General features: G+C 36.9%; 1 protein-coding gene across 10 annotated transcripts in view; it reads left to right on the plus strand.

Moving 5' to 3' along the window:
* CTNNA3 (catenin alpha 3) overlaps nucleotides 1-17,423 on the plus strand; it is a 1,677,393-nt gene that overhangs the window by 20,862 nt on the left and 1,639,108 nt on the right. For 8 of the 10 annotated variants that reach the window (XM_079899786.1, XM_079899787.1, XM_079899788.1 and 5 more), the window contains one exon: nucleotides 439-552. Coding sequence is in view for 4 of the 10 variants with exons in the window: in XM_079899778.1 (XP_079755904.1) it covers nucleotides 439-552 (114 nt within the window). In the remaining 6 variants the exon portion in view is untranslated. The remainder of the gene's footprint in view (nucleotides 1-438; nucleotides 553-17,423) is intronic. The other 2 variants (XM_079899790.1, XM_079899784.1) reach the window with 1 other exon arrangement.

The following is a 17,423-nucleotide window of genomic DNA, read 5'->3' on the forward strand; positions in this document are numbered from 1 at the left end:
GATCTTCCCGGACTGGGGCGCAAACCCGTGTCCCCTGCATCGGCAGGCGGACTCTCAACCACTGTGCCACCAGGGAAGCCCTCCCCTAGAATTTTAATAAATCAGAATTTTAATGCTGGAAGAAACATTAAAGCTACTCCAATCCTTTTATTTACAGATAGGAAACTGTGGCCCATGAGTGGTTGCCCAAGGTCACATAGCTAATTAGTGCAGATTCAAGACTATAATTCGTTATATTAGCCTAGTGTTCATGCTAGATTTTGTTGCCCTCATGTATTCTTTGTTAGTCTCTGGCTCAGTGGCATGTAGATCTAGAAATGTGTATATGGCAGTAGAGAGAGCCAACGGTAGGGGAGAGTTGTGAGTTGAATGTTGAAAGCCTATGAGATGTCAGATGCTGAATATATTGTGGTGGATGATTTTTGTTCTTTTTTCCAGTATCCATCCTCCCAACGGGTAATGACACTTCAATTGCACTTAAGGAGGACCACCCCTCCCCACTGGATGCAAACTTACTTCGCCTGTTTATCAAGGTATTCCACCCTGCTCTAGGTAAGGGGTGGGCATGTGACTTATATTGGTTTTCTGTTGTTGCATAATAAATTACCACAAACTTAGTGGCATAAAACAACATGAATTTACTATCTTACAGTTTCTGTGGTTCAGGAGTGTTGTCGTGGGTTGACTGTGTCCTCTGCTCAGGGTCTTTTACCAGTTTTCAAGGGGCTGACTGGGACTTTGGTCTCATGTAAGGCTTGGGGCTCTCTTCGAAGATCACTGCTTGTTACCAGAATTCAGTTCTTGTGGTTGCAGGACTTGTTGGCTGTCAGTGGAGGACCTTTTTGAGTTCCTAGAGGCTTCCCATTGTACCTTGCCATGTGGCCCTCTCTACAGCATGGTAGTTGGCTTCTTCAAGGCAGCAGGAGAATTGCTCTCTAGTCTATTACAGTAGAGTTTTATATAATATGATGTAATTACAGCGGTGACTATTCATCATATCACAAATCCTGCTCAAGTGAGGAGGATTCTATAGGCTGTGTACAGCATGGGCAGGGATCTTGGGGGCTATCTTTGAATCCTACCCACCACACATCTCAAGCTGGGCCAGTCAGAGTCTCTCAGAATCCCTGTTCTTGCCATTACACGATTGTATTTTTATGGGTACCCTACACAACACACTCACATAGTAACCAGTGAGAGGTGATCAGAGTGTGGAAATTTAAACTTAGCTGCCTTGTATGCTTTTGTACTTGATTTGAAAGGAGTAGAGTTGGCAACAACTGCAGAGTTTGAGAGGCTTAGCCACCATTGACAATTCTTGATTTTAATTCTGTATTGATTGGAGAATAACTCTAGCTGTACATTTGTGACAACATATATAAGGGGCTTAGTTCAGGTTAGACAAAAAAAATTACTAAGTTATGGGCAACAAAACCCTCATGAAGGTTTAGTTGTTAAATTACAGGCATCATGAAAAGCAATGGAAATGATTATCATGGAATTACTACATTGCAAATGACTGTACTTTTGAAGTCTAAGCAATTAGTTGTGGATAGCTTTTTGGTCATTATATTGCTTATACATACATGTTTTAAGAAGACTGGAGATTTATCCTAGTCAGGACTAGAGCAGCTTATTTATAGGATTTTCCTACCTAATCAGTCCTCTAATGCCATGACCAATTAAGAAATACAGTCAAGATTGATGGAATCCTCTTTCCTTAAAGGATATGATGCCGGTGTGATATTCAGCCTTGAGTTCTCCAAGGTAGTATCCACTGATTTTGGAACAGCAGAGATCCGGACCTACCAAAGACATCTTAATCTACTGCCCAGTTAAATATCAAAAGGGCAGAATACATTTATTAAGGATGAGATCTTATACCCAGCTTATTTATAAGAACTGAATTGATGCCTTATAAAACTCCCTGGACTGGTTCTATCTATAGAATTGATGGTTCTGGGGTTTCCAGGTGGTTTATTTATAAAGACAACTGAAATTATAAACAGAGATCATAAAAATAATTTTAAGAATTATATCAAAATACAGGTATGATCATTGGATTATGGTTAAAATTGACTGGGAAACAACTAGACTCACAGACCAGTTTTCTTATAACTTTAAGGAATTATAACTATAACACTGTCCTGCTTCTTTATAAAAGAATGCTGTCTGTTATTAATTCTGATTTCTCTTTGGGGCTATTAAATTATATAGGAAAATCAAGTGTTGACCTTAGGGAGTTCATCTATGCTCACACATTAAATATACAAACATGTCTCCTAAAGCCATGTTTTGGGAGTTTTTGTTGGATAGCAATACATAACTAATGAATTCAGTCCCCCCACCCCATAACTAGATTCTTTTGCTCTCCCTTCCATGTTTCTATCAAATGTTTCCTGTTCACCCAGCATGTGGGAGAGTACTCATGATTCATGAAAATGCCTAGTACAGTGCTTAATTTTTTAGTAGGTACTTGATACTTGATAGTTCTCTTTTTATTATGAAAACAATATAATAATGTTGATAAAAAGTTTGAAAAAATAGAAAAAACTCAACCTGACCCACCTAAGCCTTTTTTTTGTTTTGTATTTCTACTTTGTCTTTCTCCTTATACTTACATATGTTTTTGCATAGTTTTTTTTTAAAGGAATTTTGCCTTTTTAAAAAAAATTTTTTTTATTTATTTATGGCTGTGTTGGCTCTTCGTTTCTGTGCGAGGGCTTTCTCTAGCTGCGGCAAGTGGGGGCCACTCCTCAACACGGTGCGCGGGCCTCTCACTATGGCGGCCTCTCTTGTTGCAGAGCACAGACTCCAGATGCGCAGGCTCAGTAATTGTGGCTCACGGGGCTACTTGCTCCGCGGCATGTGGGATCCTCCCAGACCAGGGCTTGAAACCTTGTCCCCTGCATTGGCAGGCAGACTCTTAACCACTGCGCCACCAGGGAAGCCCTTTGCATAGTTTTAATTGTGTGTGTTTGATGGTTTTTCTGCTTTTGTTTTATAGAGGTAGATTCATGTAACATAAAATTGACCATTTTAAGCGTTAAAGTGTACACTGCAGGGGCTTCCAGTACATTCATGATGTGCAACCATCACCATTATCTACTACAGAACATTTTCATCATTCTAGAAGGAAACCCTGTACCCATTAAGCACTCATTCCTCACTTCTCCACTCTCTCCCTTCTCTGCCAATCACTAATCTGTTTTCTGCCTCTATGGGTTTGCCTGCTCTGTACATTGCATATAAATGGAATCATATGATGTGTGGATTTTTGTGTCCAGATTTTCACTTAGCATGATGTTTTCAAGGTTCATATGTGGTTATACAATGTATCACTACTTCATTTCTTTATTTTTGTGTGTTTGTTTTGACAATAATTTACTGTGTTGCCTTTAAAAATTGTGATAAAATATGCATAACATAAAATATGCCATTTTAACTATTTTTAAATGTACAATTGAGGGGCATTGAGTACAATTACAGTGTTGTACAACCATCACCACTGTCCATTTCCAGAACTTTTTCATCATTCCAAATGGAAATTCAGTACCTATTAAATATTCTTCCCTCCCTCCAGCCCCTGGTAACCTCTGTTTTCCTTTCTGTCTGTATAGGTATCTCGTATAAGTAGAATCATACCATATTTATCCTTTTGTATCTGGCTTATTTCACTTAATATTTCCAAGGTTTATCCATCTTGCAGCATGTATCATAATTTCCTTTCTTTTTTGGCGGAATAATATTCCATTGTATGTGTATAGCACCACATTTTGTTTATCCATTTGTCTAATGATGGATACTTGGGTTGTTTCTATCTTTTGCTTGTTGTGAATAACGCTGCTGTCAACATTGGTGTACAAGTATCACTTCATTTCTTTTTAAGGTTGAATAATATTCCATTGAATAGGTATACTGCATTTTGTTTATCTACTCACCATTGGGTTGTTTCTACTTTTTGGCTATAATTATGAATAATGCTGCTATGAGCATTCATGTACAAGCATTTGAACATTTGTTTTAAGTTCTCATGGGTAGATACCTAGGATTGGAATTGTGGGGTCATAGGGTACTTTTATTTTTAACTCTTTGAGGAACTGCCAAACTGTTTTCCAGTGGCTGCATCATTTTACACTCCCATCAGCAATGTATGAGGGTTCCAATTTTTCTACATACTAACCAACACTTACTTTCCATTTTTAAAAACTATAGCATCTTAGTAGGTATGAAGTGGTATCTCACTTCATACCTACTAAGGTTAGATTTGTGTTTCCCTAATGACTAATGATGTTGAGCTATTTCCATGTGCTTATGGGCCATTAGTGTATCTCCTTTGAAGAAATGTCTATGTAAGTCCTATGCCTATTTTTTAAAATCAAAAAATTAATTGATATGTAACATTGTGTAGGTTTAAGGTATACAGTGTGTTGATCTGATACATTTATATATTGCAATATGATTACCATCATAGCATTAACTTACATCTCTATAACATCACGTAATTATTATTTCGTTTTTTATGGTGGGAAAAATTAAGATCTAGTCCCTTTGAAATCTGTAATACAGTGTGTTTCCTATAGTCACTATGTTGTGCATTAGATCTTCAGGACTTATTTATCTACTAGTTGCAAGTTTGTTCCCTTAAATAACATCTCCCCAATTTCCCTACCCCCAGCCCCTGGTAACAACTATTCTAGTCTCTATTTTCATGAATACAGCTTTAAAAATATTCCACATATTAGTGATATCATACAGTATTTGTCTTTCTCTGTCTGAGAAAGACATTACTTAACATTATGCCCTCAAGGGCCATCTGTGTTGTCACAGATTCCTTTGCCCATTTTTGAACTAGATTTTTGTGGGGTTCCTTTTTTTGGTGTTAACATAACTTAAAAATATATCATATTCTCTGTTTGTGTCACCGTGGTTTTTGTTTTAATGGTTGCATGATAGTCCGACTGGATGTATTATATTTCATTTTCTTATTGTTTTGTCTCTTACTCTTCCTAATTCAACATCAGTTCCAGACTGTAGATTCTTATATTATCGTGTTTCTATTTTGCACATACACTCTTTCCCAAATTTGAGATATGTTAATGCACCATTTTTCAGAGGGCCCTCTGCAGAACACCTGCACCAGGATTACCCAGGTGAATGTGTGCATGTATGTATCTGTGTGTGCATGGGGGAGCATGTTGAAAATTCACATTTCCAGGCCTTGTTCTAGGCCTTTCATATTAGAATGTGTGGGGACATTGCTCGTCTTTATTTATTGTTTTAAATTTTTTAAATTTTAACTTAAGTTTTAATTTTTTTGGGGGGGACATTGCTTGTCTTTAGAAACAGTGATACATATTACTTGGAGAAATACTACGTACTTTTAATAAAGCTACATTTTTCCATTTACCCTACCTTAAAGATATTTCCATGTTGATATGTTTAGCCAGCTACATCATCACTTTAATGTCCATATCGTAGGACATTTAGATTATTTGTAGTTATTCATGGTTGCAAGCCATGTTGCTTGCTTCCTTGTACACATGCATCTTTAAATACTAGACTGGTTATTTGGGAAAAATCCCTAGATATGCAATTTCTGGTCAAAAGTATGTATTTTTAAAAAGGTATTGGTACTTGTTGTCAAATTGCCCTTCAGAGATGTTTTCCCAATTTGTTTTCACACCAAAAGTGTCTTAGTGTGTGTTTCTCTGCACTCTTGACTTTCTTGTGCCCACACTCTTATCATTCTGCTAAATTTTGATAATAAACAATAAAAAGTATCTTCTTGTTGTTTTGATTAATTAAGTGAATTCTCCTTTATGCAGTAGGTAAAATCCTTCATATTATTTTCTTCTGCTAGATTATTCACTCTTTCAGGATCAGATATGTTTTTGAGTCTTATGTTTCTTTGTATGTGTCCTTACTGGAGGCTTGTCCTAGGTAAGCACTCAATAAATTTTTATCTGTTTGATTTGAATTCCCAGCAACAGCAGATTCTTCAACTCTCGCTTCCAGATTCAGCACACGTTATATGATTGTTGATGTTTCAGTCCCATCTGCACACTGATTCTGACCATAGTCGTGGTCCATCTTCACACAGTTCTTAGGTTAATATTTTTTAAAAAAAGACAATTAATTTGAATTAATTAAAATGTAGCATTAATATCTGAACAAAGGTTAAAGGAAGTTTAATTGACTGGCCAGAAAAAGAGAAAGGGAAAGAGTTATTTAATAAGATCTCAAGTCTATAAGTGGGTATTACATAAATGATAGAAGGAGCTGAAACTGCTCCTGGAAGAGTTTAGGCTGGATATAATAAAAACAATCCTAGTGTGGTTGTTCTGAGACAAAATAAATTCCCTGGTGGAGGGTAAGTGTTTTCTGAAAATCTGTCTCCTTCTTAATGGTCCAGATGCAGCCTTTTCATGGAAAGGGAAACTTTTAGTCTGAAGGATAGGGACTGTGGCTTCTGCTTTTGTTTTTTAATCTCTTAAGGCCAGTGTCAAATTTAGGTTCTGGCCATGAGGGAGCTCCCAGAATGTTCACTTATAAGTGTTACTAAAACATCAATGGCAAGTAATGGGATAGAGAAGGTGTTTTCCTGAATGGCTCTCAGGAAGAAAAGTAAATATGGTAGGAAGGAGTAAAACACTTGGAGTGATGGGAAGGGCTAATCATGGGGTATTTGTGGGCAACATGCTCCAGTAATGAAAGATGTTGCTGAGATTGGTTCAGGATGGTGGAGTAGAAGGAGGTGCTCTCACTCCCTCTTGCGAGAGCACTGGAATCACAACTAACTGCTGAACAATCATCGACAGGAAGACACTGGAACTCACCAGAAAAGATACCCCACATCCAAAGACAAAGGAGAAGCCACAATGAGATGGTAGGAATGGCGCAATCACAATAAAATCAAATCCCATAACTGCTGGGTGGGTGACTCACGAACTGGAGAACACTTATACCACAGAAGTCCACCCACTGGATTGAAGGTTCTGAGCCCCACGTCAGGCTTCCCAACCTGGGGGTCCAGCAATGGGAGGAGGAATTCCTAGAGAATCAGACTTTGAAGGCTAGCGGGATTTGATTGCAGGACTTTGACAGGACTGGGGGAAAGAGAGACTCCACTCTTGGAGGGCACACACAAAGTAGTGTGCGCATCGGGACCCAGGGGAAGAAGCAGTGACCCCACAGGAGACTGAACTAAACCTACCTGCTAGTGTTGGAGGGTCTCCTGAAGAGGCATGGGGTAGCTTTGTCTCGCGGTGAAGACAAGGACACTAGCAGCAGAACTTCTGGGAGGTACTCCTTGGCGTGAGCCCTCCCAGAGTCCACCATTAGCTCCACCAAAGAACCTGGGTAGGCTCAGTGTTGGGTCACATCAGGCCAAACAAGCAACAGGGAGGGAACCCAGCCCCACCCATCAGAGGAGAAGCGGATTAAAGTTTTACTGAGTTTTGCCCACCAGAGCAACAGCCAGCTCTACCCACCACCAGTCCCTTCCATCAGGAAACTTGCACGAGCCTCTTAGATAGCCTCATTCAGCAGAGGGCAGACAGCAGAAGCAAGAAGTCCTGTAGGCTGTGGAACAAAAACCACATTCACAGAAAGTTAGGATGAAAAGGCAGAGGGCTATGTACCAGATGAAGGAACAAGATGAAACTCCAGAAAAACAACTAAATGAAGTGGAAATAGGCAAGCTTCCAGAAAAAGAATTCAGAATAATGACAGTGAAGATGATCCAGGACCTCAGAAAAAAAATGGAGGCAAAGATCGAGAAGATGCAAGAAATGTTTAACAAAGACCTAGAAGAATTAAAGGACAAACAAACAAAGAAGAACAATACAATAACTGAAATGAAAGTTACACTAGAAGGAATCAATAGCAGAATAACTGAGGCAGAAGAACAAATAAGTGACCTGGAAGACAGAATGGTGGAATTCACTGCAGTGGAACAGAATAAAGAAAAAAGAATGTAAAGAAATGAAGACAGCCTATGAGACCTCTGGGACAACATTAAACGCAACCACATTCACATTATAGGGGTCCCAGAAGGAGAAGAGAGAGAGAAAGGACCCGAGAAGATATTTGAAAAGATTATAGTTGACAACTTCCCTAACATGGGAAAGGAAATAGCCACCCCAGTCCAGGGGGCACAGAGAGTCCCATACAGGATAAACCCAAGGAGAAACATGCCGAGACACATAGTAATCAAATTGGCAAAAATTAAAGAAAAAGAAAAATTATTGAAAGCAGCAAGGGAAAAATGACAAATGACATACAGGGAACTCCCATAAGGTTAACAGCTGATTTCTCAGCAGAAGCTCTACAAGCCAGAAGGGAGTGGCATGACATATTTAAAGTGATGAAAGGGAAGAAGCTACAACCAAGATTACTCTAGCCGGCAAGGATCTCATTCGGATTCAACAGAGAAATCAAAAGCTTTACAGACAAGCAAAAGCTAAGAGAATTCATCACCACTAAACCAGCTCTACAACAAATGTTAAAGGAACTTCTGTAAGTGGGAAACACGAGAAGAAAAGGACCTACAAAATCAAACTCAAAACAATTAAGAAAATGGTCATAGAAACATACATATCGATAATTACCTTAAACGTGAATGCATTAGCTGCTCCAACCAAAAGACACATGCTTGCTGAATGGATACAAAAACAAGACCCATATGTATGCTGTCTACAAGAGACCCACTTCAGACTTAGGGCCACATACAGACTGAAAGTGAGGGGTGGAAAAAGATATTCCATGCAAATGGAAATCAAAAGAAAGCTGTAGTAGCAATACTCATATCAGATAAAATAGACTTTAAAATAAAGAATGTTACAAGGGAGAAGGAAGGACAGTACATAATGATCAAGGGATCAATCCAAGAAGAAGATATAACAATTATAAATATATATGCATCCAACATAGGAGCACCTCAATATATAAGGCAACTGCTAACAGCTATAAAATAGGAAATCAACAGTAACACAACACTAATGGGGGACTTTAACACCTCGCACCAATGGACAGATCATCCAAACAGAAAATTAATGAGGAAACACAAGCTTTAAATGACACAATAGACCAGATAGATTTAATTGATATTTACAGGACATTCCACCCAAAAACAGCAGGTTACATTTTCTTCTCAAGTGTGCATGGAACATTCGCTAGGGTAGATCACATCTTGGGTCACAAATGAAGCCTCAGTAGAGTTAAAAAAATTGAAATCCTATCAATCATCTTTTCTGACCACAATGCTATGAGATTAGAAATGAATTACAGGAAAAAAAGGTAAAAAATACAAACACATGGAGGCTAAACAATACATTACTAAATAACCAAGAGATCACTGAAGAAGTCAAGGGGGAAATCAAAAAATACATAGAGACAAATGCCAATGAAAACACGACGATCCAAAACCTATGGGATGCAGCAAAAGCAGTTCTAAGAGGGAAGTTTATAGCATTACAAGCCTACCTGAAGAAACAAGAAAAATCTCAAATAAACAATCTAACCTTACACCTAAAGGAACTAGAGAAAGAAGAACAAACAAAACCAAAAGTTAGCAGAAGGAAAGAAATCATAAAGATCAGAGCAGAAACAAATGAAATAGAAACAAAGAAAACAATAGCAAAGATCCGTAAAACTAAAAGCTGGTTCTTTGAGAAGATAAACAAAATTGACAAACCATTAGCCAGACTTATCAAGAAAAAGAGGGAGAGAACTCAAATCAATAAAATTAGAAATGAAAAAGGAGAAGTTACAACAGTCACCACAGAAATACAAAGCATCCTGAGACTACTACAAACAACTCTATGCCAATAAAATGGACAAACTGGAAAAAATGGACAAATTCTTAGAAAGGTATGACCTTCCAAGACTGAACCTGGAAGAAATAGAAAATATGAACACACCAATCACAAGTAATGAAATTGAAACTGTGATTAAAAATCTTCCAAGAAACAAAAGTCCAGGGCCAGATGGCTTCACAGGCAAATTCTATCAAACATTTCGAGAAGAGCTAACACCCATCCTTCTCAAGCTCTTCCAAAAGATTGCAGAGGAAGGAACACCCCCAAACTCATTCTGTGAGGCCACCATCACCCTGATATCAAAACCAGATAAAGATAGTACAAAAAAAGAAAATTCCAGACCAATATCACTGGTGAATATAGGTGCAAAAATCCTCAACAAAATACTAGCAAACAGAATCCAACAACACGTTAAAAAGATCATACACCATGATGAAGTGGGATTGATCCCAGGGTTGCAAGGATTCTTCAATATATGCATATCAATCAATGTGATACACCATATTAACAAATTGAAGAATAAAAACCTTACGATCATCTCAATAGATGCAGAAAAAGCTTTTGACAAAATTCATCACCATTTATGATAAAAACCGTCCAGAAAGTAGGCATAGAGGGAAGTTACCTAAACATAATAAAGGCCATATATGACAAACCCACAGTGAACATCATTCTCAGTGGTGAAAAACTGAAACCATTTCCTCTAAGATCTGCAACAAGACAAGGATGTCCACTCTCACCACTCTTATTCAACATAGTTTTGGAAGTCCTAGCTACGGCAATCAGAGAAGCAAAAGAAATACAAGGAATACAAATTGGAAAAGAAGAAGTAACACTGTCACTCTTTGCAGAAGACATGATACTATACATAGAGAATCCTAAAGATGCCACCAGAAAACTACTAGAGCTAATCAATGAATTTGGTAAAGTTGCAGGATACAAAATTAATGCACAGAAATCTCTTGCATTCCTATACACTAAGGATGAAAAATCTGAAAGAGAAATTAAGGAAACACTGCCATTTACCATTGCAACAAAAAGAATAAAATACTTAGGAATAAACCTACCTAGGTAGACATAAGACCTGTATGCAGAAAACTATAAGACACTGATGACAGAAATTAAAGATGATACAAATCGATGGAGAGATATACCATGTTCTTGGATTGGAAGAATCAATATTGTGAAAATGACTATACTACCCAAAGCAATCTACAAATTCAATACAATCCCTATTAAATTACCAGTGGCATTTTTTATGGAACTAGAACAAAAAATCTTAAAATTTGTATGGAGACACAAAAGACCCCAAATAGCTAAAGCAGTCTTGAGGGAAAAAAACGGAGTTGGAGGAACCAGACTCCCTGACTTCAGACTATAGTATAAAGCTACAGTAATCAAGACAATATGGTACTGGCACAAAAACATATATATCAATGGAACAGAATAGAAAGCCCAGAGATAAACGCACGTACCTATGGTCAACCAATCTATGACAAAGAGGCAAGGATATACAATGGAGAAAAGACAGTGTCTTCAATAAGTGGTGCTGGGAATACTGGACAGCCACATGTAAAAGAATGAAATTAGAACAATTCCTAACACAAAGCACAAAAATAAACTCAAAATGGATTAGAGATCTAAATGTAAGACACTATAAAACTCTTAGAGGAAAACATAGGAAGAACACTCTTTGACATAAATCACAACCAGATTTTTTGGGTCCACTTCCTAGATTAATGGAAATAAAACCAAAAATAAACAAATGGGACCTAATGAAACTTCAAAGCTTTTGCAAAGCAAAGGAAACTACAAACAAGATGAAAAGACAGCCCTCAGAATGGGAGAAAATATTTGCAAACGAATCAATGGACAAAGGATTAATCTCCAAAATATATAAACAGCTCAATATTAAAAAAACAAACAACCCAATCCAAGAATGGGCAGAAGACCTAAACAGACATTTCTCCAAAGAAGACATACAGATGGCCAAGAAGGACATGAAAAGCTGCTCAACATCACTAATTATTAGAGAAATGCAAATCAAAACTACAATGAGGTATCACCTCACACCAGTTAGAATGGGTATCATCAGAAAATCTACAAACAACAAATGCTATAGAGGGTGTGGAGAAAAGCGAACCCTCTTGCACTGTTGGTGGGAATGTAAATTGATATAGCAACTATGGAGAACAGTATGGAGGTTCCTTAAAAAACAAAATAGAATTATCATATGACTCAGCAATCCCACAACTGGGCATATACCCAGGGAAAACCATAATTCAGAAAGACATAAGCACCCCAGTGTTCATCGCAGCACTGTTTACAATAGCTAGGTCATGGAAGCAATCTAAATGCCCATTGACAGATGAATAGATAAAGAAGAAGTGGTACATATATACAATGGAATATTACTCAGCCATAAAAAGGAACGAAACTGGGTCATTTGTAGAGACGTGGATGAATATAGAGACTCATACAGAACGAAATAAGTCAGAAAGAGAGAAACAAATATCGTATATTAACACATATATGTGGAACCTAGAAAAATGGTACAGATGAACTGGTTTGCAGGGCAGAAATTGAGACACAGATGTAGAGAACAAATGCAAGGACATCAAGGGGGTGGTGGTGGTGATGTGATGAATTGTGAGATTGGGATTGACATATATACACTAATGTATAAAATGGATAACTAATAAGAGCCTGCTGTTTAAAAAAATAAAATTCAAAAAGAAAAAAAATTATGTTGCTAAACTACTTTCTAAGGAAGGTGTGTCCAGTAGGTACTTTTCAAAGAAGGTGAGTCCAACTCTTCCTTTGCTAAGGGGCAAGTACAAGTTTAGGGCCAGTACTGAATTGTTTCTAGCAATAGAAGAGAATACACATCACCAGAAGTCCTCCTTGTGGCCCTTCTCCAAGCAGAGAACAGCCTCTTCCCTAAATGTTGAATAAAGGCACTGAGGTGGGATATGGATGTGATCTCAGGAATGGAGAGCAGGTTGAGGGTGAGTGTTGAGGGATACAGAATTCCACTGTAGATGTATATTATATTTGAAATGCCTTTGACACATTCAAATAGATTTATCATGATTTGACTTGGTACCCTTTCAGGAAAAATCAAATCTTTTGAACTGGAAGTATAATAGCAACTTGTCATAGAAAATTTATGTGGGCCAGTTCATTTTTTAATGTCAGCTTTTTCAAAACTGAATTTTACTGATTTTTAAATTAAAAATTTAAATAAATATATGTAATACAGGTACATGTGTAACTCATTACAATTTCTACTGCATTATTATTTTTTATTTTTGAGCAAGTATCTGTATTACATAGCTAAACATTTATATTTTTAGCTATGTAATAGGCAACAGGGGACTGTGAACCCACTATTGTTCCCATCTTGGTGCGTTTCTCCCATGAACACTCTCCCAGGTTTGGTGTGTTTGCTGTCTGATCATTTAGGAGCTGGACTTGTTTGCTCAACTGTACAATTTTAATGGAGTCTTGAGAGGGAGAGAAGATAAGGGTGTGATCAATTTGCCATCCTTAACTTATTTCTTAATATTTTCTTTATAAGTTACAATGCACAGTTTTCATACTCAGGTCTTATAGAGTTACATGGACAAATGAAAAGATAATGAGAAACTAACATGTTGTGAGAGAGACTGTAAGTTAGAAGAAATTTTATCTAATTTTATACTTTGTGAGAGTATCTCAATTACAAAAGTGCTGCCCAAATTTTGTGTTGTTGGCTTATTATTCGAGTAAATATGTAATAAGTAAGGCCATTGTATCACTGATGGGCTCTTATTTATTTATTTATTTTTATCTTAAAGCAGAGTACATTTTTAATTAGGAAGTTGTATCAATAATAAGTGCTTAGAACACATAAAGTGGCTTCTCAGTTTGGGTGAAATTAGTAACATAAGGTTTTTACTCATCAAGAAGATAAAGTAAACAATGGTTGTAAAAATTATGATTTTTGAGATTTTATGACACTTTCTTTTCTAAGACTATGTACCACTCAGATATATGCGTAAAGTTTTACTCAGAAATTTTTGAAAATTTCTCTAGAATTATGAATACTGTGCGAAGTCAGACTGGGACTGTCCCTCCAAGAGATAAGGGAGAGTAGATGAAGAAACAGGTGGGTGGGAGACACCAATCAAATTAAATACTTTTGCGAGGTTAGCATTCAAGATTATTTGGCCATAGGGTTATACATAAGAAAGCTAACATTTTCCTTTTAAAAGTTTTTTTCGTCTTCTAATATGCCAGGAGAAAGAATCTTAAAAGGGCTTGGAAATTGTGAAAGTTGTGCTGAGTTTTGGTTTTGCTTTTACATATTTTTTTAATTGACGTGAAATTGACAAAACAAAAATCAACCATTTTAAAGTGAACAATTCAGTGTATTTAGTACACGCACAGTGTTGTGCAACCATCACCACTATCCAGTTCCAAAACAGTTTTATCATCCCCAAAAGATTACCAAATCTTGATACTGATTCTTTTCTTAGGACATAAACTTGTACATTGGCTTCAAAATTTAGCTTAATATATCAGCCACTGTGGAAACCAGCCAATTTATTATATTCTGACCATTCAGTTCCTTCAGAACTGTACTGTACACAGTTTATATTTTCTTATCAGAAAATCATAAAAGAATATTAATGTCCTTCCTTCCTATTGTGTTCTTTGAATCTAGCAATGTAGAAATTAAACTAGAACATAGTATTCAAAAATTAGATTACCATTGTCTTTATTGTTTTTTGTTTTAGTATATTTAGAAGTGTACTGCTACAGGACTTTGAAAACGTAGGCTACAGAGTAGGCATATCTCATAAAGAAATGGTTCGTTTAACAAATAAGTTAATGGATCTGTAAATGTTTCTGCTTTTTTTTTTTTTTTTAAACCAGCACATTATACTCTCATTTGTCACATGCTATAGGATGATCATCATTGTCATTCCATGATGGAGATTCTCCTTTGAACAGGGCTTAAAGTGGGTGGCATTTCATGGAGAATAATTTCTGGTACCATTGGTTGGGGTGGGGGTGGGGAGTAGAAGAAAAGGGAGTAGGGAAGGGGGGGTGGAGTAGGGAAGGGAGTAGGGAGACTGCTTTTATCTTTTCATTTTCTCCTAAAACTCTATTTTTAAAAATTAGATTGCCTTCAAATTCCTGCTTTTCTTATTAACAGCTGTTTGTTTATTTTGTAAATGAGATTTAGAAATTAATAAGGAAGCTTCAAAGGAAGCAACGTTCTCTCTGGAAAGCAGATTCTCGCCAGCTTTGGTTAGTTGTGGGTAGCAGTTAAGCCAATTTTGTTGTGTTATTCTGTCAATCAAATATACAGATTGTATACTTCTACAAATTTTAGAAAATACGATCTATACAGTTTTAAACATTGGTCTTTTTTGGACTTAACATTATGGAATAAGCATTATTCCATAAAAGTACTTCGTAAATGTCATTAAAAGTATGTTGCTGCTTAAAAGTTCATAATTTCATTCTGTTTATTTTCCATATTTGTACTGTGGAAGGTTATCTTTTTAGAAGGAGAGAGGAGGGAGCAGTTCCTTGCCTGCAGTATTATTTTTGAATATACTTACTAATATCTTCTCATGTTGTCAAAGAGGCATAGACAAATTTGGTAAAACTGTGAAGCAGGCAATTTTTGGTGTTTAAAAATGATAATTAATTACAATTTTGTGTTTTTCATTTCACGTCTTTTCCTTTTGTGACCTCCTTTTAGGAGTGTGTACTTCCCATCTCCTCAGTTTACTGACCCTTTTGCTGCTCAGTGTCTCATTCTTCTGGTCTGGTCCTTTTTGATTCACTTCTTCCATTAAATATTTTCACAGTGTTTTCAGGTCCTATCTTAAAGCCTTTAAAGGCAGGAATTTGGAGACTATGATAAATAATTGAAGAAGGTATTTTCCTTTTCCTTGCCTTTAATCTCAGCATAGAGGTGCTTGCTTACTTGAGTTTAGGGGTTAATAGAGGGCCTGTGCAATCAGATAAACCATCTCTCCACTTATTAGCTTTCTGTCTTTGGCAAACAAATACCTTTGAGCTTAGACTAGCTAATCTAACAGCCTAATAATCTAACAGTATCTAATTTAGAAATGTGAGCATTACATTATATCTAAATTATAATTTATAGATGTGAGCATTACTTTATATCTAAAGTGCTAGTATAATGTCTGATATAATACATCTTCAATAACTGTTAGATATTACTTTTAGAGGTGCTATTAGTGTTTGTTTAACTCTAGAGCCATCTTTGTACAGTTGCTGAGATTCCTGGTTTTAGCTCTTCATTTTTGTGACTAATAATGCTTAAATTGTTTATATTTCATGTTAATGGAAAACTGGCTCTACTTTTCCCTACATTTACATTTAAACTTTAAAATTTTATGGAAAAGATGTTTTAAGAAGGCATTATCTCAGATTCCTGTTTAATTTTTCTTTTTTTAAAACTCAAACGTATAAAAAACTGTTTTTCAGACAAAATTATCTTTGGTAATTTTATTTTATTTTATTTTTTTGCGGTACGCGGGCGTCTCACTGCTGTGGCCTCTCCCGCCGCGGAGTACAGGCTCCGGACGCGCAGGCTCAGCGGCCATGGCCCACGGGCCCAGCCGCTCTTTGGCATGCGGGATCCTCCTGGACCGGGGCACGAACCCGCGTCCCCTGCATCGGCAGGCGGACTCTCAATCACTGCGCCACCAGGGAAGCCCTGGTAATTTTATTTTTATTGTCTTTATAATATTACAGATTTCCTAGAAATTTGTGGAGAAAAGCATATATTAGTGTACTATTAATTATAAGCTCATTTAATATTTTCCTTGTAATCTGCGAATGTGCTTAGTTCTTAGACATCATAACTTAAAATACTAAACTGAAAAATAAAGAAGGGAATTCCCTGTTGGTCCAGTGGTTAGAACTCCGTGTTCTCACTGCTGAGGGCCTAAGTTCGATTCCTGATTGAGGAACTAAAATCCCACAAGCTGCGCAGTGTGGCCAAAAAAAAAAAAAAAAGAATCATGATTGGGCTTTATTCTTATTTTGTATAATTTTTGGGATTTTGGGCAAATGTGTGTTGACTCCAAGAAAGCTGTTTATCATGAGTTACTCATATAAGTGATTATAGTTATCTGTTCTCTCCATGTGCAGAGTGAGCAGAGTGCAACACTTTGACCTATTAAATTTATTCATTTACTTAGCAACCATTTATTGAGTGAGTATTATGTATTAGGTACCATGCTTGGTGCTAGTCTGATAAGCATGGGTAAGATATGGTAGAGTTCATTCTTTTGCGGAGAAATATGTTCACAAGTAATTTTGATACAAAGTGCTGAGTTGTATAATAGAGGTATGTAGAAGGTGGTATAGAAGCATGTGGTTGGCACATTTAACTTGGCATTTAACTTAGGTGGGGAACAAGGAGCACTGATTGATAGTTGTAGATGAGGCCAGGCAATTAGGTAAGACTTGTCAAAGACAATGTTTGACTGAGCTGGGCATTGAATAAAAGAAACAAGTTCAGAGGGGCCCAGGCTGGTATGTCTGAGGGAACAGAGAGCGGGGTATAAA

This window comes from Stenella coeruleoalba, assembly GCF_951394435.1.
Source record: "Stenella coeruleoalba genome assembly, chromosome: 16".
Classification (NCBI taxonomy): domain Eukaryota; kingdom Metazoa; phylum Chordata; class Mammalia; order Artiodactyla; family Delphinidae; genus Stenella; species Stenella coeruleoalba.